The sequence below is a fragment of the Anopheles aquasalis genome, chromosome 3, assembly GCF_943734665.1.
Source record: "Anopheles aquasalis chromosome 3, idAnoAquaMG_Q_19, whole genome shotgun sequence".
Classification (NCBI taxonomy): Eukaryota; Metazoa; Arthropoda; class Insecta; order Diptera; family Culicidae; genus Anopheles; species Anopheles aquasalis.
In genome coordinates this window covers 48,325,147-48,350,625 of record NC_064878.1, presented here as the reverse complement: position 1 = coordinate 48,350,625, position 25,479 = coordinate 48,325,147, and the positions used below count along the sequence as shown (strand labels likewise).

Sequence of the window (25,479 nt, the reverse complement as noted above, 5' to 3'; positions counted from 1 at the left end):
TACTACTTGGTTGTGAATCTCCTTGTTCCCTGCAATATACATTTTTCTGATTATGATGATACTGTCTCTCTCCATTAACATTTTGCTCATACAAATGATGATTGGTCCTATTGTTCTGATATTGATATGATTCGTCGTTATTCATTCTTGTCCAATGCTGGTTCTCCCTTTTGCGACGGTTATGTCTATTGAAATTATAGTTATAGACCTGATCTTGTTCAATATAGTGTAATATAGCTTTCCCAACTGAATAGTTTGTTTTAAATTTTTCTTCTGGTCCTTCTCCTCTAATCCAACATCCTCCTACAAATCCCGAATATTCCATTTCGGTTGTTTTTTTTTTCGTTTACATCCGTTTAAATTACACTTGAGATTCTATCATTTGACTATGACTCACCATACCATACTGTATAAATTAACTGCGCGCAGGTCTCTCGTCGAAATTGGTCCTTTTCATCATCTGGGGTTCCATAGCTCAGGTCGGTTACGATCCATCCTTCCACGTTGGACTGACATGTCATCATCCTCCCGGCTGCTTCACTTGCGGTTTGCTGCTCTCAAACTAGCCATTTGCTGCTAACTTTACCCCTGCTGCTCTCACTCTTCTCTCTTCGTTGATGTCCATTTTATAAGGCTGCCACTCCATTGTTGAATATTCACGGTTTATAATGTTTGAATCTCTCTTTAACGAAAATCTATTTCACTTTCAACTTGATCGGTCACATATGTATCTCCAAACACGCACATTTAATTGTCATTTCGTTCTGTTCCATTTTTCTGCCTGATGGTAGTATAAGAAATACCTATGCTCAATTCTTGCATGATGGTTGCGTCGTGATTCTCTTCACGGATTTCCTTTGCTCTATTTCACTTCTAAACAGTGTTCCGAAACACACTTCGTATAGCACAACACTTTTTCGCTGCATTGTTCAGTATTTTTCCAAACTTCACTTGCACTTTCTGTATGGTGTTCGTCACCCACCGGGGAACTACTTAACCGATACGGGATATCGTTATCCCACCGCTGTCACCAGATGAAATGTCACAAACGTAGCGAGCGGTCTAAAATGGCGATCTGTCTCGACCAGCACTGCAGAACCTGTGGAGTAAAGGAACTGACACAAAGAAACCAACACGCGTCTCTATGGTTCACAAAATACTGGCCTCGATTTATTCAAAAGATCGAGCTTATATACTAAATCCTAATCCTACTTTGTTGCTTTCACTAATTCTAAACTTTCCCCCAACTCTCACTCTCTGTTTCTCCCAATCAGCCGATGCGGTAGAGCTTCCATCTGTTAATCCAACCTTAGAACCTATTGTTTGTCAGGTTCCGGGAAACTTGTCAATTCCACCCGACCGTGGAGATATTACCATAAACTCGCGTTCTTCTCTTAACGACGCATGCTTTGATCAGACTCTTAACGACGCATTCTTTCATCGGCGACACATGTGAAATTTCGAACCTAAACTCACTTTCACTGTTTATTCTAATGGAAAGGGTTCTTTTCGGCTGTGGCCGAACTCGTGTGCAGCAGTACTTGCTCGTTGTCACTTTGATATTTCGTAGGCATCGAAATGTCGCGTTCGGATGTTACTTTCTTGTTGAAACCGATATGTCACGATTTATGTTTACAATGTGGTGGACACACCTTGACAAATCCGATTGAGATGACGGTTTTGGTTCTTGGGCTTCTTGTCGCTTCGGTTGAAGAAAGGGCTGCTCTGGGTCGCTGGTTTGTGATCATTGCGGCTTTCTCTTGATGCTTTTACATGCGATTATTCTAGGATGTACGTTTACGTTTGGCCTGTAAACATGACCGAGAATTGTGTGTAGATAACGCGTCATAAACTTGGACTGCATTTGAACGATTTCCGTGGAGCGACCGAATATTGGGCTGAGCTGGGGAAGACGGAGAGTGAGGTCGCTTCACAGGTTCAAGTCAAGTATGTGAGGAGCGACCTTGCGTTGACTCCTAGAAGCAGCAGCAGCACCAGAATGGGGGCTTCGGGCACATCAAAGATGTAAAGTTCTGATATTATTATATTCCTGATTACACCCTCCACCTAGCGGAACCCACCTGCCGTTCCTCCGCTGCAGGTCTTCAAGCACTCAATGTTGCTCCTTTTTTGGGTTCCCCCCACCCCGGCAGCAGAAAGCAGAATTAAATACCCTCATCCTCTCGTCTCCCTTTAAGATGTGTGCCGGTTCTAGCTAGCTAGCGATACAGCATCCCTTGGAACTCCTTCCCTTTGGTGGGTGGAGGGATTAAAAATGTTTACGAATACGTTCGAGCTCCTGGAACTCCGGGATAAAGCGCTTTCACTCTTGAAACGATTCACCGCCAATTTGCTGAACCAACGCCACAGGACCATCGTCTGGGGCGTCACTAACTGGTTCGCTAATCTGCGTATCGAGGAAATTCGAGGAACGATTTTAATGCCGTACGAATCGGTGAGAGTCCGTGGCTTTTCTTAGAACTTTCCTCGCGAATATTACACTCTTTCACTCTCTCTCTCTTTCTCTCTGTGTGTCATTATCTGGCAACATTAGCTATGCATATGCAAAATGCCATCAAACAAATCTACATATCGTTCGGTTCGGTTCCGATAGAACCCTCAACCCCCATGAAATACAAACTCGCACCCTCTCATCGTCAACGCCGAAAACTAGTGAAAATGGTTGTTCAACATGTTGCCGATGCTCACACCAGCGGCACAACGACTACCGACCGACACGGCGGATGTATCAATTTTATGGTGATTTATTGAGCTTCACCACCCACCACTCCCCCACCTCCCAAAAAATGGCACGGCCACGTTGAAGCTACGCCACCCCACCGATACGTGGCTTGCTGGTGAATGCCTTTCGCTTGCCTGCGCCTTATCCCCCTTGAGGGCAGAGCGTCGAAGCGTCACGTTATGAGTTATGAACTGGGGGTGCGGTGTGGTAGGAGTGGTGGGCAAGATTAGACTTGTACCCGGTATTTGCATAAAGTTCTTCACTCACATACGTGGTGGCTCAGGCGCTGGTGCACGCGTGACGTGGTATTAAGCTGCTGCTGCTGCTGCTGCTTCCCCGCGACATGTGAAATGACTCGCGTCTTATCGGTACCGGCAAAGCAATAAAAGTTATGGCACCCCACCACCACCACCACCAGCAGCACCACCTCAGAGAATGAGGATTCGGAGCGGAGGTCCAATCACAATTTGTAGAAAATTTGACTTTATCAGCCCGCTGATGATCTGTCACAAAGTACGAAAACGTGTTGTCATTATACGGTTTCCCCGCCGCCACCTCACTCTCCTTTCTGTTCTGGAAGCCGGAAGTCATTCGCGAGGCGACGCGATGCGCGGTGATGGCGGTTTTGCGTCAAATGAGGAGCCATCATGGGGGGGGTTTTTCGGGTTCCACGAAGATCCGCTCGTCCCTCGCGCCGCATAAATCATCGGTATGCCGCTACATTTAACATAAAACTACAATAAATATTGGAAGCTGGTAGTCGCCGTCACCGTCACCATCGCTTGACTTAACTTGATGCCGTGCGTGCGTGTGGTGTCACGACATTATTATGCCATCGTTCCGTGCCCTCAAGAGCGTGAGTACGTGAGATGAATCCGAGTGTGCGTGAGTGTCTTTGTTGCATTTGGGCAACTAGTGTGCCGCGTACTCTGTCACCTCCTTTAGCGAGGGGCTCTTGTTGCGATAATCTCGTGCCGCTTATGAAGTGTTTGCAAAGTACCGGCTGCATACATCATGAGCCCCTCAGGCCCCAAGGAGTCGCATATTGCAGGACCCCTTTATTCTTAGACCCCAGCAACCCATGGAGCCCTCTCTGACCTCGAGGACAAGTTTCCATTTAAACGAAATCACTCGTTCACAGTAGGCTAGTGTGTGCACAACGACCGTCACCACCACCACCACCACCACCACCATGACGTTGATCCTTCACGCCAAGCAAACGATGTGTGCGACACTCAAACTCGTCAAGGAGCGCTGCTGGTGCTGCTGCTGCTGTGGCTGCTAGCGGAGCGCAAAGTTCATTTGAGGATTTCAATTAATACGGTGGATTACCTTTTTGGCAAGCGTTCCCCCGGTGGGTGTATGTTGGCGCATTGTTTCGGCCAAGTGTTAATCTCAATTCATCGTGAATGGGGTGCTTTTAAGAGCGGTCTCAAGTAAGAGATGAGCTGACGCTAAAGTACCCCCCCCAGGGGGTTGAAGTAGCCCCTTCGCCCTTTTGCATCGACAATCGTCCTGCAGCGGCTCGTAACGGCGGATCGGTCTTCTCGTGTCCTTTTGGCACTCTGTCGGTGAGCGGCTGGCTCAAGTTGTCTTATTACGCCGTAGAGCTCGTGGATTCGTTCACAAAACACACAGACACACCGAAGGAAACCTTCCACCCCACCTCTCACTGTCTCGGTTTTCTGTTTTTCATCTGTTCTCTTTCCCCACCGGCCGTGTCGGTGCTAATGTCCTAAAACACTAGCTAGCTAGCCGGCAAGAGGGGACCATAGAAGGGTGCCATTTTACCTTTTTCCAGTGAGCACCACGAAATGAGGGAAGTTCAAGGGGGGTTCAAGGGAAGAAAGGGGGCAGGGCAGGAACCATGCCGACCCGGGGACCTGCGACCTAATGTTTGCATTTGTTCTTCGCCCGTGTTTTCATTTCATCTTAGCTCGCGAGCCAAGCCCGAGCCAGCGTGATGAAAGGGACCCCCGAGATGGGAACCACCCCCTACCGCCACCTCTACCCTCTTTCCACCCCAGCACACACCGAAAAGGGCACGGGTTCATATCGCGAGCGCGATTCTGCAAAACATTCTAAAACGTCGTTGAACTGACGATGATGTACTACCGTCACCGCCAGTCAGCCAACCAGCTTGAGAACGTGCTCGTTCTGAAATGCTGCGCCATAGAAGCGTGGCCGAGGCGCTGCACTCGCCAGGGTGGTGATCCATCCTTCCAAGTCAGTCGCAGTGGTCCTCAGCAGTGAACGCAACCATTAGACGTTTACCGATGTGAGAAATGTTTTGGCTGCAATAAATATTCCCCAGCAGTGAACGCACCAACGCACCAGTACCCTTTACCTTCCTGGAATGGGGTCAACGGTCAAAGGGATTGTGTTTTATGTTTTTAACTTGGTTTATGCGTGGCTGGCTGGCTCAGTCGCTCAGTTCTGGAGCTTCACATCACATCAAACAATGCACTACAAGGTGCCGTTACGGGTGTTCCCACGTGGCGCTAGACGCGTAACGCCAACGATAAAGTCAAAACTTCTCCTCAGTCATGGAACCGCATAGGGGTGCGGTGTGGGTTTCACGCACCATCACGCAAGCAACCAAAACTCGAACGCTCGATCTCGCGTTGCGTTCGCGTTCACAAAGTTCACACCACAAGTGAAGCCCCTGTAAAAAAAAGGGGGCGAAACTCCATGGAGCTGGTTTCGCAGGCAACGACGTCGAGCGAGAGAGAAACGAGGGAAATGAAGTTTGCTCCACGCGCAAAGGGGTGGGAGTGACGATGTAGGGGCGTGTAATCGAGTTTCCCGACGACGACGACGACCACGACGACGACGACGACGACAACGACGACGGAGGCCAGTTTGTCGCTTTCGACAGCGCAAACTACACCCAGCACATTCAGCAGCAGCAGCAGCAGCAGCAAGAGCTCTACACAGCAAGGGCGGGCCACACAGGATGTGCTCACCGGTTGTTGCACCACTTCCGGAACGGACACCGGTGGAACGCAGCCACGCGAAATGGCGTGGGGGAGGGGGGGGGGGCTGTTGTGGGAGTAAAACATGTTCGCAACTGAAGGATGCAAACACGTCATCGGTGTGCGAGAGCAGCAGCGCGGTGGGAGCAACCTGCCCTTTCCCGTTGCGCTCGCGGAGATGACGATGATGAAGCAGGAAGCATTTTTATGATTTCGGAAGCACTGGCAGGGACTGGCGGCCAGGCAGGAAGGGGCCAGGATCCTTGTTTACCATTTCGTAGGGAGGGAGTTGCCGCAGAGCCAGCACAGGTTTGTGAGCCGGCAATTCTGGTACGGAGTAATGAGCATTTTGGGCGTTTAAACATTTGGCTTCTACCGTGTGCTTTTCAAAGCGCTGGATGCTGTAAAAAGTTTTTAGTGCGCATTAAAGTGCATTCAGCATTAAAGGAATGTTTAAGGAATTTTACGTTGCAATGCTACGGTCTCGCATGGAGCAAGAGACAGCATTTTTTAAGAAGGTATGTGGTAAATGGAGAATGTGGCCATCTTAAATGAATAGGAATCTGACGCACTACTTAGTGCAAAACGTCTTCTTAGGACTTAAATTAAGGGTCCCGTACCACAGCATACAGTGATTGATGCTAAATGATTTTGTGATTTTGTTGCAAACTGTTAGGAGAAATTGTTTGAAAAGGCACAGAAAGAGTTGAAAAGCATGTGCACAAGATTGTTTTCCATGCCGAAAATCCCAGCTAACTGCTGGAAGGCTGCTCGGAATGGATTTTTTGGCAAATAAACTGATAACCTCCCTTTCCACATGTAATTTACAGAAACCAATTATCTGTCATAGTTTCTTTTTTATCACCATTCATATTTCTCTAGTCTCTTGGTTTAATGCATACGTTGCTGGAATTTGCAACAATCCTCCAACTACTCCGTGCTCTACTACAGTGCATCGTGAATTCCACTTGCGATAAAATTTCAATTCATTTCGTCCTCTTTTTTTGAGAACTGATTCACAAGAATCCCAAATGAGCTATTGTGTGATTGCGAAAAATCGAGGTTCGACCTATAGCAACTCTTATCTGACTCCTCAAAGCTCAAAAGATAAAAGAGGATTCGCATCTCAATATCCTACAGTACACATTTTGGACTGAATTCTGATCTGATCAAGACCATTTTAAAGAATTCCTAATGGTAACATTCTTTATCTGTCGAATTGAAAACTGTATTATCCTTAACTCAGAATATCAATTCAACCAGATCAATCAGATCTGATGCAGCAGCAGTTTCTGCATTGCCTCGACGTCTTTCTACTACTCGGAATGCATCCCCGCTCCTTCCAGTAGCAAGTTTAACTAAACTTAATTATACAATCACTACCCAGGAATTGTTGCAACAATGTAGCCAATGTCCCTTCACCCACTTTTCCCTCCCCTGCTCCAGCTCAGTTGACTTGCTTCGGATTTCTACAAACTTTTGAACCCCACCCACTGATCTCCCTCTACTGATAAAAGCTGAAAGCCGCTGCCGTTTGATCATTCCAGTAAATCGACACGAACAGAGCACCCCCTCGGGGGGGCGGGTTGGGAGAGAAGCATTTTTCATTTAGGGAACTAAACTGCTGCAGAAGCATCCCGAATCAGAAATGCAGCTTTCTCTGTGGAACGTTACCGGACCGGGAACTGGTAGGAATTTCGCTCGAGGAATCAAGAATTTTGCCCCAGTCTCAGGGTGGCGTCTCCGGACCGGGCGGAGCCTAGACAATGGCAATGGCCGCATTAAATGGAAGCTGCAGCCAGCAATCCGGCTAAAAGATGACGAGAAGATCTACTTGGCAACAGAGAGAGAGAGAGAGAGAGAGAGAGAGACAGAGAGAGAGAGAGAGAGAGAGAGAGAGAGAGAGAGAGAGACAGAGAAAGAGCGAAGAATTCTGGAAAATATTAAATCCATCCGCTAAATTGCATTCATCGTTCTCGGTGCAGCTGCAGTAATAAGCTTTTGTGCTGTTCGTACGACGATGGCAGGATGGTTGCTGATGCTGCTGCTTCTGTTTCTGCTGCTGCACCCTGCACTCATCGATTAACAAATGATGATCCGGCTCTTATTTCGTTCGTTCGACCGGTGGCTTCCCTGTGCCGGAGTCTCCCGGAGGAATGGTATTTCATTTTCTTCGGGTTTTCCATATGAAATTCCGACTCCCAAGTGAACGTCCGTGTGCTCCCGGCATACGAGTGCGTGCGCGCGTGTGTGCAACGACTGCGCAGCCTGACGTCATTGAGGCTCAACAGCAACCAAGTTATGCTAGCAATTCCCAACTCGGTTGCGGTTTTGCTCTCCCGCTCGCTGAAAGGTTCCAGTAGTGCTGCTCATGCTGCTGCTGCTGCTGCTCCTGATGGGTGATATGCAGAGGAAGCATGCACCAGCAGAACACGCGCGTGTGTGTCTGTGTGCGAGGAGCTACCTATAGCTGTGGAGAGTGTAGTATTCTTTTGTGGTTTACCACGCAAACACTCGCACAGCACACCCCCAAACCCCTCTATGGGGAGCTCTTAGTCGAAGTCAGAAGGCTGCTGCTGCTGCTGCTGCTGCTGCTGCTGCTGCTTCAGCTCAACTCTGCATGCTGCATCGAAACATTGCACGAAAAATGAAAAATAATATAATCCTCAAATGAAAATGTGGAGTGAATGTGGCCTATTTATGCTTGTGGTGCATGGGTGTGCTGGTGTGTGCTGAAAACCGCATCACCGACACCGCAAATGCAGACACTAATGTCCACCATACCTTGGCTCAGCTCAGCTCTCCGCGTGCATCATCTCGTGTGTCTCTCCGAGTGTTTGTATGTGTGTGTCGGGGAAAAAGAAGAAGCAAAAGATGCAGGTGCAGGTCGCATAATATGTTGCCGAGTGAAAAATGGTTGCTATTTTTCCATTTTCCGAAACCCGGAAGCGAAGCAGAAGGCCTCCTCGCAAAAAAAAAACGATAGCAATCCACCGCTCAGCTCTGCAATCCGTTTGTATCGTGTTTTCATACGGCATTCGGAGACACCTCTACCAGGACTAGGAGCAGGAGACCGGCCACATGACTGCGACAGAGGAGATAGGCGGTCCAAAGGGACAGCATAATCCCCCAGGGAAGCCTGCGATAAACTTTCGAATCCAGGAAGCCAGGACTTTGACTCCGGTGGTCTAACGGGGACTCCAGCGTTCGTCTGCACATCGAGAGGAAGATGCTAGAAACTTTGTTGCAAGCTAGGAAAAACCCAGAGAATAAGGGCTCCCTTCTTCTTCCCTCAGGGACCCATGTGTGCTCTCTATCCGACTTAATGCTGCAGAGTTCGCTGCTTACGCTATCGCTGTTGCTGGCATGTCAGGTCGTGCTCGACGCACGCACTCACAAACATTTCAACAAATCTCGATCAACACGATCAACATCACGACAGGCTGAAAGGAACTGAAGGGCAGGAACGCCAGCATACCGATCGATTGTTCAATTAACCATGCTTTGTTCGAACTTCGACTTCCGTACCGTCGTTAGAGTGAAGGGGAAGCTCTCATCGGGCCAGAGGCAGACAAACAAAGTACTCGAGGGCACCACCACCTTGGGACCTTGGCTGCTCAATTAGTTGGCCTTCTGATGCCTTCAGACAGGACTGCCGGTCGGTCGGTTGGTCGGTTCGATTGTTTGGTTTGGCTCGTGTCGAGAAACAAATTGCACGGAACGCTCGTCGAAGGTCCGCTTCGCCAGGTTTTGCCTCCATCGCCGAGACTCTACTTCACTTGGACTCTACTCTACGAAGAGCGTTTGCAAACAACTTCAACACCATCATCATACTACGGGCCACGACCGTGTGTTCCACATTTCTTTTCCATCCATACGCCCGGAACACCGGCCACCGGTACCAAAAACATCTTGAAGCCGGACATAAGGCCACATATGCAAACGAGAAGCAGAAGCCCCCCCCCTTTTCCTCCTCCTTCTTATGCTCGTATCCAGTGGCTGGTGGAAAAAAGGGGCACCAGATTGTTGCTGGTTCGTATCAAAAGAGGGCTTCTCTCGCCTTTCAATAATAATGAACGTCCTTCGGCTCGGAACGGAACGGAACGGAAGCCGGAACTTTCCGGCTTTCGAGTGGCCACCACAAATAGAGTGGTGCGCGGGGCGTAAAGTCGAAAGTCGGCATCATCATCATCATGGCACAAGCACACCTCCTCGACACACACCGTGGAAGTGCTGGAAGCGTATGGGGTGGAGAGTGTTGGTTCATAAAACACAAAGTACGTCGATAAGTATGCACCGAGCGGCATTGAGCCGTCCTGTGAGCCAAGGTGGAGTTTCCCGAGTGTTTTCCAATAAGCACGACCTCAAGGCGTACGAAGGAGTTGTTGTGTTGTGGAGGAGCACCCGGATAGAGTCATAGAAGATCGTATCAACAGCATATCAACAACAAAGTCGATGCACCCGGCAGCCGGCAGTCCGGTCCGGACTTGAATAATGAAGCAAAACATTAAGCTACCCACCAGTAGCTCACTGTTCTTTGAGAGTGCTCCTACTGACTGCTTGCAATTTGTTTTCGATTTGTTTTCATCGATGGGAAAAAGTACGGTCGAAAAACTCGTAGAAAAAACACTTCGAGTGCTCCATCTGCTACAGCGTCAGCAAACCGATAACGATGAGTTGTCTTTACTCTGGCGTGTGCTCTGGTGCGATAATGCACCCGGTCCCGGCCCTCCACGGTCGAACAATTTCACGGTTGATTAACATTAATCACCTCCTGACGTCTTAGCAGCTTCTTCAACATCTCGAGCGTCAGGAATGCCTTCGCTGGCACGCGATTCAATTAACAGCACTACGGCACCGTCGTCTTCTGGTGCAAAATTTCTAATCTAGAAGCATTCCCACCGCCGCCGCCCCGGGGGTGGCAGGCGTACTTACCGTCGTGCGAGTCGTACATGTAGATGATCCGATCCCAGCCATAGTAGCGCACCGTATCGATGATGGCCTGGTAGTAGTCCGGGCGCATGCTGATGGCAAAGTCAAGAAAGCCGGACGACGGTGTCAGCACCTTCTCCGGGAACCACGGTGTCACGAACGGCATCTGGAAGGTGTTGCTGTACGAGTGCAGCGTGTCGAAGGAATCCGGTGAGACGGCGCCCAGCATCGCGAACACGCCGCGCGAAAATTGGTTGCAAACTGTGGAGCAGCAGGAGAAGGAGGAGAAGGAGGAAGAGAAGAAAACAACGGGTAGGTATTAGAGAGAGAGAGAGAGAGAGAGAATGCCGGTTGGAAGCGGGTTGATAGGTTTATCCACCTCAGACAAGTGGCAATATCGGTCTCATCTAGGATCGACACTGAAGACAAATGAAACTCCCGGCCACTGTGGCTGTGCCAAAGTGGAATGATACCGCCCTGGATGGAATGATGATGATGGTGATGATGATGTCGTTACCTCCGATCGCTCCCTCTCCCTCGTAAGATGATTTTTCTTGTGACAAATTGAATTATGCTTGAAAAACATAAACCACCCCATCCCGCCGGGCCGGCGATTCAGCGAAGAGCCAATCAATTCGTCCGACATCGAGACCAGAAGAGCCGGTGAGCCGAAAAGCCGGATCCGGAAGCGTACCGGAAGCAGGTAATCCCATTATCCCGGCATCGAGCTGAGGTCGAGATGTTCGCGTCCATGCGTTCTGCCGATCACTCGTCGGGGCTCGCCCGTCAGTATTCCAAATTATGCGGCGCTCTGTGTCTCGCTTGCGTTCACCGTAACGGCCGTTTTGGTGGATCGATTTCATCGAATTGGCCCCCGGTAACCTGCCGTGCCGTCGTTGGATAGTGAGCGAGGACCGTCGATTACCTATCCATGATCAACATCATCATCATCACCATCTTCATTTCGAGTGAACTACACGGCCATAAGGCACTCCAATGCGGTGGGGGAAAAGAGCTCATTTTGGGGCGTAGGCGTATAAAGGTGCGTGGCCACGGTAGCAATTTTCTGTGAAGGAATGGTCGGAAAGAGGTTGAAACAAAGCTCGTGGTTGGGCATGGTCCTAGATCAGGGATCACGAACTCGCAGCCCACCAAATTATGTTGTGCAGCTCGCTTCAAGATATTTTTTAGTTTCTGCCTCATTTAATGGGTAGTTTAACCAAATACATTTAAACGCGTGGCTCTTCTGTGTTTATTTATGTAAAAAAAACCATTTACATTTGTATTACAAACCCCCGAAAAGTTTGTGATTTTACCGGTTACCTGGCGCCTCCATCGGGTGGGCTTTTGGTGGGAAAAATCAAATTTAATAAAGTCATGCACCTTCATATTAAATGGTGAAATTTTCCGCGGACTGATTGTTACTTTAACTGTGGCCCGCATTCTAATATCGGTTTGAGATTTCTTGTCAAGCTGAATGAAACTTTCTTTATGATCCATGCTGCTCTTATCCAGCATTAGGCTCTTATATGACTAAATTGAGTTCTTTTACAATCTCTTTCGACAATATAATTAGGGCAGAAGCTAATTGTTCTGTTTAAAATTGATAAAACTTGCTACTAAAATCTCCACAACAGCAACAGTTTCTCATTTCTGACGGGCAGATACACTTTTTAACTATTAACAGACTGAACAGACGATCTGTTTGCTTTCAGCGCCCCTTGGTGTATGTGTTGTGAGGTGCAAAACGCAAAATAAAATAAAATATAAACTAACGCAATTTTGCAACTCGCCAAAGTTTCATTGAAATCGAAATGTCTTTACTGTGAGTGTTGCTATCGTGGCCACGCACCTTACGGACGCATCATGTACCGCATAACAAGCACACCAAAGCCACATAATGGTTCGCATCATTTCATCATCAAAAGCGAAATAAAACAATTGGCTACCTACTCAAGCCTCAAACCAACGGTCAATGGTCATGCCAATGGTAGAAACAATAGCTTAGACCTTAGGTGGGCTCCTCCTCAGCCCTTCCACACGTGACAACTCGAGGCCGCGAGTTAGCCGTTCGCCCTAAATGATGTGGGTTTAATTGCTTTCGCTTGGGCGAGCTAGCTCCTCCCAGAGGAGCCGGCGCGAGTTCATTTGCTCCACTCGTTATTCAATTAATGCAAAACAAGCGACTGGCACACACATACACTGCCACTAGAGCTTCGTATCGTTTACCTTCTCCTGCTCCTTCTCACGGACACACGGAACGAGTGTGTTTAATATTTTCATTGTGCCGTTTGTTGTTCTCGAGTTCGCTTATTCCCGGCACCGAACCGGCGCGACCTTAGCGTATCCTTAGCGGATCCCTCACCGAAAGAGCCTACGCCTATTCTACCAGGAATGGGCCGGGAGACGAACCCGAACGACACAACAAAGCGGACAAAAACGTGAAAAATTCAATTTATTTTCCGCGCGCGCCCGCCACGCGTCTGTCCCAAGGAAAAGCATTCGGCCCTGGGACAACATGTGTACTCGGGGTGTCCCATGCGCTCGGATTGTATGTTTGTGTGTGAGCGAGTGTAGAGAAATGCTCGCTTTTGGGACGGAAACTTTTGAAGCATTTTATTTACCGCACCGCACCGCACCACGCTCGCCTCTCTGTCACCTCTTCGGCACCCTGGCCACCCTTTGCTTTGCATCGCAGGCCATGCATGAAAGGGTGTTGGCGCTGCTAAAACAATGTCGAAGCTCGCGAAAATGCCACTCCACTCCATGCCAGGCGCATGAACCAATTGGTTACTCCTTTCCATTCTGTTCCGAATTTCCCATTCTCCACCAGCACCAGGAGGAGGCCGGTCTTCTGGTCCTGAGCACTGTAGTAATTGGTGCCGCGATACGATTCTTTCATGTGACAGTCGACTGACATCACACGCCGACGCTCGAAAGGCGCTCGAGTTCCACACGACAGTCTTCCGTCCTCCCCTTGATTTTCCTTTCCATTTTTCCATTCAAAGCACTCATAGCCAGCCAGCTCGAGGCGTGTATGTGCTTGTGTGTCGAAGGAGTTGCTTCGCATATCTTTAGCGATTGGTGGTATCTTTGCACACGCGTTAAAGTGCGGTGTGGGAGTGGAAGGTGGCCTTCTCCCACGAGAAGAGAGGGCAGCGAGTGCGCCACTGGAACCAAATTAGTGCTGTTGATTTTCCGCCTGTCTTGGTCGGAGCATGAAGGACGGATGGACGGCGGACGGACCAACGCAGCCCTGTTTGTTTGTTTGAACCGACGCCACGAGGAGGCGAAAAGGGAAGATGAAGACTTGGGACCGTGGTTCGAGGGGGGTACGGGATAAATAATGTTACGCCTCGTCTTGGCGCGTTGTCCCCTAAGGGTGGGTGGGAAAGCTCGTGCGACAATTCTCTCCTTCTCGAAGCGACACGACGAGCGAGTTTGACGACGAGCCGCCGACTCGGGCCTATTAGATTGTGTATCATTTGCGCCTGGGATGCGCAAATATTTGAATAATTCGTAGCGCGTGGCGCGTGGCGCGTGGCGCGTGGCGTGAACCTGACGTATAGCAGCGTAAGGGAAGGGGATGTGGCGATGCGGTGATTCGATTCCTTGTCGTCATGGTTTAGCGTTGGGCTTCTTTTGTTATTAATTGTTGCAACAATATAATTGCAATTATTATTAATCAATGTAATTATATTATTTTAATAGAAAGCTTTGGACGGCTTAGAATAGACGTCACAATGGCTGGCCTCTCGCCTAGGAAAATGTTCATATAGATTGAATGTTTTTTTTTATCAAAACACGAACTGTATCCACCACCGATCAGGCTCAGGGAAGCTCTTCAAATGAAGAACAATCTATAATTGAAGTAACAATAATTGCAAGTATTTTGCGCTGAACGCCATGAAAAGCTATCAAGCATCACAAAAACATCTATTGAATCCCTTCGGTTCAGATGATTGTTTTATTTACATTTTTATGACACAAAAGTTACTAGGGGACCTAGTTAGGTATCCAAACATTGCTTTGAATGTGTAATAGATAATTGGCTGTAATATATGTATGCGATTTTTGTTCAAAATGAATTGAAGGCGTTTCACATTAAAGGCCTAAAAAAACAAACATCACATCACCTGAATTACATGAAGCAACAAACGATTGAACTCTTTGCTCGAAACCTTTATCAAAGTGGTGTCGGTACATACCAAACTAAATACAATCGATATCAAAGGGCTAACCGTAATGTAGGAAAACGGCTCTTTCCGCGGAGCGGGTTCTTTTTACGTCTTTATTGGTCGGCTCGTTGAACGTAACTCCTGCGCGCTCCGCTTTTCTTTTCGCGCGCTGCTCGCAACATTGCCTCTCTCACGCTATTACTTTCTCTTAGCGCATACGCTCTCTCACATCCTACAGTAATGCTGCCTAAACCATGCTAGATAATATCTCAATGATTGAACTAAACAATAGGTAACTAATGCAAATGATTTTTTTGTAGTTTTTGTGAATAAAAGGGAATAACGTCAATCAAAATAAATACTTTCAAGGGTTGATATCTGGATTCAGTATAACAAAACACTGGTGTTCAAATTAAAAAACTAATGAATGCAATAAAATGAAGCATTATAATCAAATAACACACCAGCGCTGATACCATTTTATACCGATGACAATGTAAATAACTCAAAATACACCAGCCCCGGTAGTGTACACTCGAGTTAGATACAGTACATTCCTAGATATCAATCCGAGCTCTTACGGTTTTGCTTCATAAGCGTCATTTCAGTCCATGTAGCGTATGCTGGATGATTACAACCCACCCCACAACACAGCCATCATACTTACTCAGTCTCGATAGCTTGAACGCATCCGCCGTGTTGATGACGTCGACGTACGCCTGCAACTCGAACCGTCTCGCCGTCACATTAAGATTGTGGTTGAGCATCGCGAACTTGAACGCCGACTGGATCTCATCTGTCCCCTGCTCGAAGATCGCGCCTGTGGAGGAGGGGAGGTAGGGAGAGAGAGTAAGTAACGGTTGGCATTGTAAGTTACGTTTCCGAGGAGCATCTAATTGAGGGGAAAATGGCCTTGTCTACCACATGCTCGGCCAAAGCGAACCAGCCAGACAGACAGAAGCAACAGATTTTCCTCCACGCACTCGGTGGCACGCTGACTCGTGACGGAGAAAAATGGGCGCTAATTCCGCTCCGGCGGGGGGCTCGGCTTTTTCCAAGAAACAATCGTCCCCTCATCTTTGATTTCATTCATCAGCGAGCTCATTTCCCATTTCCCAGAGCCGGCCACCCAGAGAGGGGGGTGTAGATGTGGAAAATGACTTTTCCTTAACGCCCGCTAATTTCCAGCACCTTTTGTGGTTGCCACAAGGACGACGGCAGCAAACTTTCGTCTTTTGGGGGACGCACAAAATGGCCGCTCAGAAAACAATTTCCGGCCAATGAACGCTGGGACGACGGGCTCGCTGGCTGGCTGGCTGGCTGGCTGGCTTGAGGTTTGGGGTCCGGCTAAGCCAATTGTTTCGACCGTAGCCCCGGCCCGGCTTCATCCATCTTCCGGCCTTCTTCCTTTCACCGGAAAAGCATTCCACAGCGGGAGTAACACCAGCAGCAGCAGCAGCAGCAGCAGCAATCCCCGCCATCTCACAGCTTGCTGTCATCTCACCGTCGCCGTGGCCGTCTAATTCCCATTGCGTGACTAACGAAGCATCGCTAGGCTTTTCCGGGCGAGCTCTTCACGCACCCAAAGTGGCCTCCTTCAGTGCCACCACTTGGGATAAATATCGTGAAGCGACAGCGTGATGAAAAGACCATTCGCTGACCGCAAAGTGCTACGCATTATGACTCGCAACGGGACCAACTTTTTGATTTACTTTTTTGACGGATTTTCCTCCTCCTTCTCCTCGAAATGGCCACCACTAGTTGATCTCATTCGCCGGCGCTGGTCTATTGGTGGATTTCAATCAAACAGAATCGGTCGATGAGTCGATCACAATTCACGAGCTTTGGATTCCCTTTTAAGGGGATGATGAAAGGAGGCAGCTTGAAGTTAATCAAAACATCGCCTCAACGTCATGTAATGAGCTGGGTGTTTCACTTGATTATGTTCGTGTTCATCCAACACACATACACAACCCCCACGCTCACCGGATGCGGATGACTCTGGCGCACCGACGGAAGGGAACATTTTACACTTCAACATCATAAACGCCTGGCACTCCCCTGTTTCCAGCTCATTACGGTAGGCAATTTGAATGTAATTAACAACGCAAAACGCCATCCGCTAAGGTTAGACCAGCCCTCCCTCGGTGCCTCGGTAAAACGCCAATTAATACATTATCGGCAGGCGAAACACCAGCCAGCCAGCAGCACCACCATCACCGTCAAAAGCGGAAGATGTCGGTCGGTTTGGGAGTCAATCAAGCGCTCGAGCTCCTTCGCGTTTTGATGGACGAGCGAGCCGCGAGATCCGCGTGAGACGATCTCACGGACGTGGCATCACCGGATTGAGGCCTCTAGGCAAGCCTCTAGGCGTACCTTCCATACCACGGTGAAGAGGAATTCTATTTGGATAATTGATTAGCTTCCAAGTATGCTAAGCACATTCATTTAATCTAGCCCAAGCTCTCGCCTCGAATGCGAGCTAGTTCCAGAACGTGCATGCCACGCTCGAGCTGCTATCTACTTTTCGTGTTCAAGTTAAACGGTTTTTGAGTTCGGAGCTCAGCACCATCTGCCTTCTCGATGGTGCGTCGTTCCGCTTGCCCTTAGTCCTGGTCGGTGAGGGACGAATTGAAATTCCGATCCCGTTCCATGATGGAAAGACCACAAGGCCAACGGGAAGGGAAAGGCTCGAAAGATAGCTTGATAGCTCCAGTCAACAGTCAGCAGCAACCATTGGCTAGCGTGTTCCCTGGGACATCACTTCTTGGAATACTTGGAACTTGAAGCAGATCCAGACCAGAGGGTGGGAGACCTGCGCCACTCCACAAATGGCCGGCCGAGGAATGGAACAGAAACAGAAACAAGGAGAAAATCGACATCGCCGAGTGGGGGGGTCAGCGAGAATGAGGTATTCATAGAATGGATAAAAATTAATTAAAATTTTATCCAACCCGCTAGCCACCGAGAGCGAGCCCTTCGCACTGCCGGTTGGTGAAGCTGAACTCGATGGTGAATGATGAATTTTGCAGCAACCAACCAGCAACCAACAACCGCATTGGCACTGGCCAATGGGAGGGGGAACAGCATCCCTAGCGCTAGCCAACCTAGCCAGACAGTCGGTTATCAACGGCCCCTCTTGGGTGCAAAGTGTTGCTTGCGGTAGGAAAAACCGAAAAACCGCCGCGATGCTGCTGCTGCTGCTGCTGCTGGTGATGAAAATTTAAGCAGCAACATCAGCAGCATCATCAGGACACGCTGGCTGGCTGGCTGACTGGTTGGCTGCTGACGTCGAATAATAATTTCACAATTAAGCCACCATTAAACGCTAATGCTACTCGATTACCTCGGTTTCGTGAGAGGAATTTAATTAATGGGTGTATGTGTGTATCGCTTTCCGCCGAAAAACCGAACACAAACACGTCGCGCAGGGTGAAGCAGAAGGAAAAGCCACCCGGAATCGATAGCGAGAGAAGAGATCGTTGGCGGCGAAAGACACACGAACGGAGAGACAGAGACCGAGAGAGAGAGAGAGAATGAGAGAGAAAGGGGAGTTTTAAAGTGCACCCAAAGCCCCGGAAACCGGAATCTTTTATTGGCTCCTGAATTATGGATTACGGGCAACCTCTCCTCGGAAAAAGGCGGGAGCGAGAATCGGCGTTGGTTTCGGTCGTCGAAAGGAGACAGTTCACTAATACAAACGGAGGCATAAAAAAAGGCTTCCGCAATGGGTAGGAAACCATTTGGAGAATCTGCTACGAATGCGGAACTGAATGCTATTCCGGATTCCACTAAAAAGAAAAGTGAAGAAAATGAAGACTCAGAAAATGTGCGCTGCGCCCTTTGCTGGTGCTGGTTAAGGTGTAACAGCTCTCTCTCTCTCTCTGACAGGAGTAAATGTAAAAATTAATGCCTCTTTTTGCAGATCCAGCAACGGAAATGAAGAACGTGGAACATCGGCGCCCTTACTTGCTAACTCCGGCTCGCAAAGGGTCAAAAGCATCCACGACTCAACAGCACGGGAGGAGAGAGAGAGAGAGAGTTAAACATTGCGCACCATTATCATTAGCAGCGGTAAAAGGGAGACTGGCTGGTTGTCTGTGTCACTGCCCTTCTGCCTGATCCCGAGCTCCAGTCCGGTTGGTTTGCGGAACACTCGCAGTACGGATTAGCGCGATAAACCTTTCATTAAACAGCCGAGCATCGTTTCCCCCTCCCCCTCCTAGAACTGGCAAGTAAACAGCAATTTGAATAACTATTAATTTTACAATTTTCCACCCACCCAACCGCACCTCTCTCTAACACCCGAATGGTCATTTGTTTGCCCTTCTTGGTCCGACCCAAAAATCCGGAAGTCGAAGGCGAAAGTCGAGCAACAGCAGCAATAGCGATGAACTGGAGGTGAACGGGAGCCCTGACCTACTTGTAGCATGTACTGTCCCGTCTACTACATTCAGGCCTTCCTCTCCTGCCCCCAAAAAAGGATGCAATAAGAGAGGCCGCTTCGAAGTAGAACATCAACAGCAGCAGCAGCAAATGGAGCAATGGTCGAATCGGGGGGCTGTAAAATGGACGCTACTCAAGGATTACGACGATTGTTGCGCTCGGAGAGGCGCGTAGAATGGACCAAGGCAGAGAGGCATCACCCATTTCTGGAACGGGCCTATTTATGTTTGGTTTTTATTGGAAAAACAACAGAAAGCCCTTGCTCGACTCGACTCGGTGATGACGATTCGGTGGAAATGCACCAACAGCCAGAAAAGTTTGCGCCCGTTAAGCAAAGTCCAGTCCTCTTGAAATGGCTGCTCATCACGAGAATGCCTACAGTTCGTTACCATTAAAATGGTGCCTCGTGGCCCAAGTTTTGCCACGTGTTTTACACCATCATCAGCGTCGTAATACCGGACCGAAAGCAAGCGCCTGGCTAGGAAAATGATGATGGATATTATGAAGTCATTTCGCAAACTCGTCGAAACCCATTCCAGCCCGAGTGGACGGGAGGACTTTTCCAATTCTCGGTAACCAACGTCAAGGGCCCCTAGCAACGACAATCGATGGCCACCAGTTCGAGTGAAGCTCGGTGCCTCGATTCCCGTGAATAATTTATTTGATTGCCACGGAAGTCGTACCACGGCTACCGGGGATGGCTTCCAACGAATGTACCAAACCACAGCAACCGCAGGAGCTCGGTCGTCCGGCTCGGAGCCCGGAATATTGAACTCCCGAAAAAAGACGCAAAGACTTACGTGACAAAGTGTCGCTGGGGCTTTTTGCTGGGTAGGGAGGAGAATAGCCCTGACTGACCCCTCGATGACCCCGACTGGCTGGTGAACTCCAGCTGCTACTCCGCAGCCCAGCTTCCGCATAGCGCAGCGTACGGTGTTTTTCGTTTAATTAATAATGCGCCCTCACGGTGGCCGTCGCCAGCGTTGTCACGAGTCACGCGGCCTAGCAAGGAGGAGGAGGAGGAGGAGCATATAATGTGTGTGGTAGCAGCGGCGCGGTAGGAATCCAATTTTCCTCCCCATACCCGCTGATTCCGTGCTGGTTCCGTGCGTGGTGACGAGATAGGGACAGCAGCAGCAGCAGCCACTAGTCCAAACCTCGGCCACGGTCACGGCAACATGGTTCCCGGGGTTTTGCGCATGAGAGTGCCTGGTGCCTGCTGCCCTAATTGAAGGTGATTTGTTGCGGACACATCCACAAGGCGAGAGAAAGAGAGTCAGTCCAGTGTGCACGAGACGATGGCGTTCCTGCTGGTTCATGAAATATTCCGCAGCACAGCCACAAAGGCCACTAGGCACGTTCGCGATTGTTTGGAGCATATAAGAATCGGCCATGGGTGTTGGCGGGGGGATTAACCTGGCTGCCTGGCTGCCTTCCTGTGGTGCGCACCAGTGTCAGACCGTGACAGACCTCATTTCTCGCCGGAACAACATCTGGTTGCGATGGGAAACGACCAGTAGCAGCAGGAGTAGCGGCAGCAGTTGGAGTTCGTCGTTGTCCCTGCCTTACGGTGCCTAATGTCAGGTTGCTATGGTGTTGAACCAGGATCAACCACTGCGCGTGTCGTGATTCGTCTGCAAGCGAACGATACAATCGGTGACACACACGCAAACACACAAGCATTCCCGACAATGTAGCCTTTCTGACCTTGCCCGGTCCGTTCCATGGATGGTGGCCATTCAGCGAGCGAAGCAAATAAGCTTAGTGGATCCTAATTTAGATTGATGATATTTAATTAGTTGCATACATCCAGGAGCAAAAGCTACTCGGAAACTATAGTGGCCCATTGCAGTGGCCATGTTACACACATACACGCCACACGTGCACTCGGTTGGGGGTTTGACCGATCGCGACAGCGTGTCCTGCCTTTTTGGGTGACGATACGCGAGACGCGGTGACATTGTTTGCCTCGTCGATACCTGCTGATGCGCACCACGGGAATGATTAATGATGGACAATTTGCCGATACAACACCGACGATGATGATGCTGATGATGATGGTGGGACAATGGAAAGACAACACCAACAATGGTGGCAGCAGTGACCTGGATATCGGTGAACGGCGCGTGCAGGAAAATCGATCCCAATTCGGCATCCAGCGCGGCTTAACCCCTTAATGTAGATAATTGAGGCCTATCTCGGTATTAGCAAAAGGTCCTTGGCAGCCTCGCGATTAGGAGTTGCTCCTTCATTTCCACGGCCCGTGATTTGTTTAAAATAATCTCTCACCCGCTCAAAGTGTACCCGGGTTTGCGACAAGAACCCCCGGGAGGCCCTCGGCAAATCCGCGATTCCCGGCGAGAGGACAAAAAAAACGGGACAAAAAACCAAGGGGAAATGAATTAAACCAGAGTGCGCACGTGGCAGCCGCCCGGAATGGGGACAGCTCTAGGTTGGTTCGGTTTTCAATTTGACAAAAGCCGCGCGGTAGCTCCGAGAAGGACGAACGATTCACGGACGGTGCGGGCGTCCCTTCCGCAACACGCACCAACCAACCGTCCAACGGGAATGGTGCGACGTGACGTGGTTCTGATTTATATTCCGGATACTTCTTTTTATTATTTTCCATTTCTCCTCCCCGGTACCCTCCCTCACCCATTCCCGGGACTATGTTGCGGTGTGCTCCATTTAGCCTCCCCGTACGCTCTGGCAATGTCGAAACTGCCGTGCGCTGGCACGGCGAATGGTGAATTGTTCTTCAGGCCCCGGCTGATCGATTTCCAGTTGACGAGAAAGTTTTTATTTTTCTCTTGCGCGGTGCGGCTGCCATTCGATCGGTCAGTCTGCCTCCCACTCTGGAAGGGCTCTCTGGATGACGGATCGAGCACCATTCAGGTCGATTTTCGTGGTGGGAGGAAAAACTTTTCCCGCTATACTGGCTGGCGACCTAATTTCATTTGCTTCTTTTCCTTTTTTTCCTCCCTTTAAGCTGCATCCGGTTGCAATTTGGTAATTTGGGAATGCAGTCGAATGACCCAATCAAAACAATGAACGCGGCTGCTGGCTCCGGAGGATTGTCACAATCAGTGGAGACCAAAGGAGGGACATGGGGTGGCCTCTAGCTACTGTGTGCATAAGTCTATGGTTTTTTCATATGATACAGACACGATTTGGTGCGTCCAATGGTTTCTTCAAATGCACAGAATAAATTCTCCAAAAACTGAAACGACTTTTGACTTGCGAGACTTGAAAAGAGCCTTTTGTGCCATCGTTTGGTGGCGTAAATGGAGAAACACCGCTGTAAACTGATATTACAACACGACAACGCATCAGTATACAGAGCTGAATCCATAAAATATGCTTCAAAAAGCCATAACTCAGGTACATCGATAGAACACGCACTCGTAAGCAGTACTTCGTCATGATCAATGCGATTAAAAATTTACAAATGGCAAGGATTTATGGCGATGAATAGTAAGGCATGCAAATTTGCCATCTAAATTGTTCTTTTTTCACTGATAAGCATAAACCAAATATATTGCAGTGTTGTGGCAGTCGTCACTGGGAAAAAAGTCTTCCAGAATTCGTCACTTCCAATGCGCCAATCGACGCTCTCTTGCGACACTCGGTCGGTCGGTCGGTCGGTGAGTCGGTCCGCTACGAACTCTACGAACTTCTCGGAAGGACGTGGCCACGTGGCGTTCGCTTCAAAGGACATCCAACATTGAGCCGCGCGCTGCGCGTTTGCCGCGTGAGTGTCTCGCGGAGACGTTAATTGCGAAAATAAAAACGATTAAAAGTTGAAGAATTAGTTTCATGCCGCCCATTGTGTGGGGGGGATTCGTTTTATTGGAATGTTCATCTTTAAAGCGCATTCCTCATCGCATTCGCGTGTCGCCTACCATCGCGGCTGTTGCTCGCAAAAACTTTGAAAGTTCTTTTTGTTTTTTTTATGAGCTTCTAGGAAATTGCCTTCGACGATGACACCGACCGTCACCAAGGTCCATTCTGATGGTGCGATGTTGAGCGATTGCTGTCCCCGGAAAGACCACAGCTCCTACGCATTCCTTTCCGTGGCACGTTCACGGTCTACGCACTCTTGTTTTGCGAATTGCTTTGGCCTGAAACAATTGAAAAAAATATGGAAAAATGGCGCAAAGCGTCCTCGCAAGCAGCCAAGAACCGGATATCGAATCCACGAAGCGCTCGCGAGGAAGTTCATGCAATCATAAACAATCATAAAATAATGCCCACCTCAATTCGCTGCCATTCGCGGCCCGTTGGTTTTCGTCTAAAATTTAGATTTTCACCCAACAGCCCGTTCATCGTTCGCTACCGGAACGTTGGTTTATAATATTCCGGAGTTCTTCTTTATTTCCCTTTCCTTCTTCTCTCTTTTTAAATTATTCCCAGCGCCACTCCACTCCAGCGGCACGTCAATATCAGTCACCAAGTCCGTCGACTCGATGGTTCGCATAGACCTCGCGTCCGCGATCGGTTCGGCCGGCAGGCATCATGCCCGAACCACTATACCACACAAACCACCCTCCCTCCACTCCTATAACAGTCGCACGTCTCTTCATCCTTCTTACCAGGCCAGGACCTGGGCTCGGTGCTAAGGAGGTTTGCGCTCAATGAAGGATCGGTGCGGTTCGATGGCGGTGAAAATTTAATTGAATCAATTGAGCTGATCGATCAGCAATTTGCATGAAGTGCACGCTTCACCGCTGCTGCCGCTGCCAACGTGCCAGCATGGTGCCCATTTAGAAGAGTGATTGAGCTGGCAAAACTTTTGCTCGGAAGCTGCTTTTGCGCAGCCAGCCGTTCTCGGTGGCCTGTTTTCCCCGGAGCCAGTGAGCCAGTTTTTGTGGCCGGCATCGGGCATTCAGCAACCCGGAAGGCGCTGCTGATGTCACAGTCAGCTGTTTGCCAAATTGTCAACGAATAATTGAATAATGCCGGTCCCTTTCTGTTGAGGGTTGGGGTAGAGCGCTAGCTAGCGGTGAGAGCGATTTCAATAAAACATTCCAATGCATATCGATGAAGGCACCAGAGAGCTGTCATGCTCGGTTCATCGACAGCTTCAATTAACGAGCACGAACGAGAGGAGTGCGTTAAGTGAAATGTAATTGCAGGCTAGGAGTGGAGAAGAAGCATAAAAAGCCCTCACCATAAAGCTCGCAATGAGTAATGGCCGCTGCTGAGTTGGATCGCTCGAGCAAAAATCTCGAAAATCGAAATTGATCGATTCGCCAATTCAATAACACTCAACTGCGACGATGATCGGCGACCACCAATCGGTGTCAGTCCGACTTTTTTTTGATTACATCTTCAACGCAAGCAGCGGGCGATCGATGATGGTGATGCTGCTGCTGCTGCTGCTGACTACCACAACATAAAACTGGGATTCCTTTCTTAACAAGCAACTGGAGCACGAGGACACTCTCCTCTTACGTCCTACGCCCTCTGTCGTCGGCTCACCAGTAACGTCTGAAAATTGAAGACCGAAACCGAGAGACAAAAAGAAAAAACGAGCGAGAGGCAGAAAGTGGCGGAGGAAGGCGTGTGTCAATCCAAATCACGGCGCCCCTAACGGAACATTAGATACAACGACACGAATGTCGGCTGTCTGGAATGTTTTTCATGTGAATCCACGAGTTATACGGTCGTTAGCAGAGCATTTTGGGAACCGGTAACCGGAACACCGGTCACCACCAGCTCCTGAGCTGCTCCTCCTAACCCTTCAACGCCTCCAGGCTGATGGTTGTGCCTCTGTAAAACAACAGCACTCCCATCGCGACACTGGAATCAGCACAACGAAAAATCCGACGCAACATTCCATGCTCCCTTTCCCGAAAATGCCGTCCAGTGCGAGACCAACCGTTTATCGGCGTTAAACTTTATCAAAATTGATTGATGTTTGTCACTGGGGCGTGATAGAAATCGCTTAAATGGAAATTTTTGTCTCGCAACAAGCCCGGGCGCACACACATACACGCATACGCACGTGTGCCACTAGTGGCTATCACCCCGTCCTCCCACGTCTGTCGGTACCGATCAGCGCTAGCGCACGTGGCACGTGAAGCCGGGATTTGTGGGGGAGGATGTGATTTGCTTTATTTTGCTGACATGTAACATCGGACCGCCTGCCGCTCGCCAAGCCGCTTCTTGACTTGACGAAGGCCTTGTTTTGCTCAGCGCGCTT

General features: G+C 49.2%; 1 protein-coding gene across 1 annotated transcript in view; it reads right to left on the bottom strand.

Moving 5' to 3' along the window:
- The window catches only part of LOC126577144 (glutamate receptor 1-like), a 76,925-nt gene that overhangs the window by 36,380 nt on the left and 15,066 nt on the right, over positions 1-25,479 (bottom strand). The window contains exons 3-4 of the mRNA XM_050238571.1: positions 15,496-15,648; positions 10,654-10,911 (exon numbers count right to left, since the gene is read on the bottom strand). Of these exons, the coding sequence (XP_050094528.1) occupies positions 10,654-10,911; positions 15,496-15,648 (411 nt within the window). The remainder of the gene's footprint in view (positions 1-10,653; positions 10,912-15,495; positions 15,649-25,479) is intronic.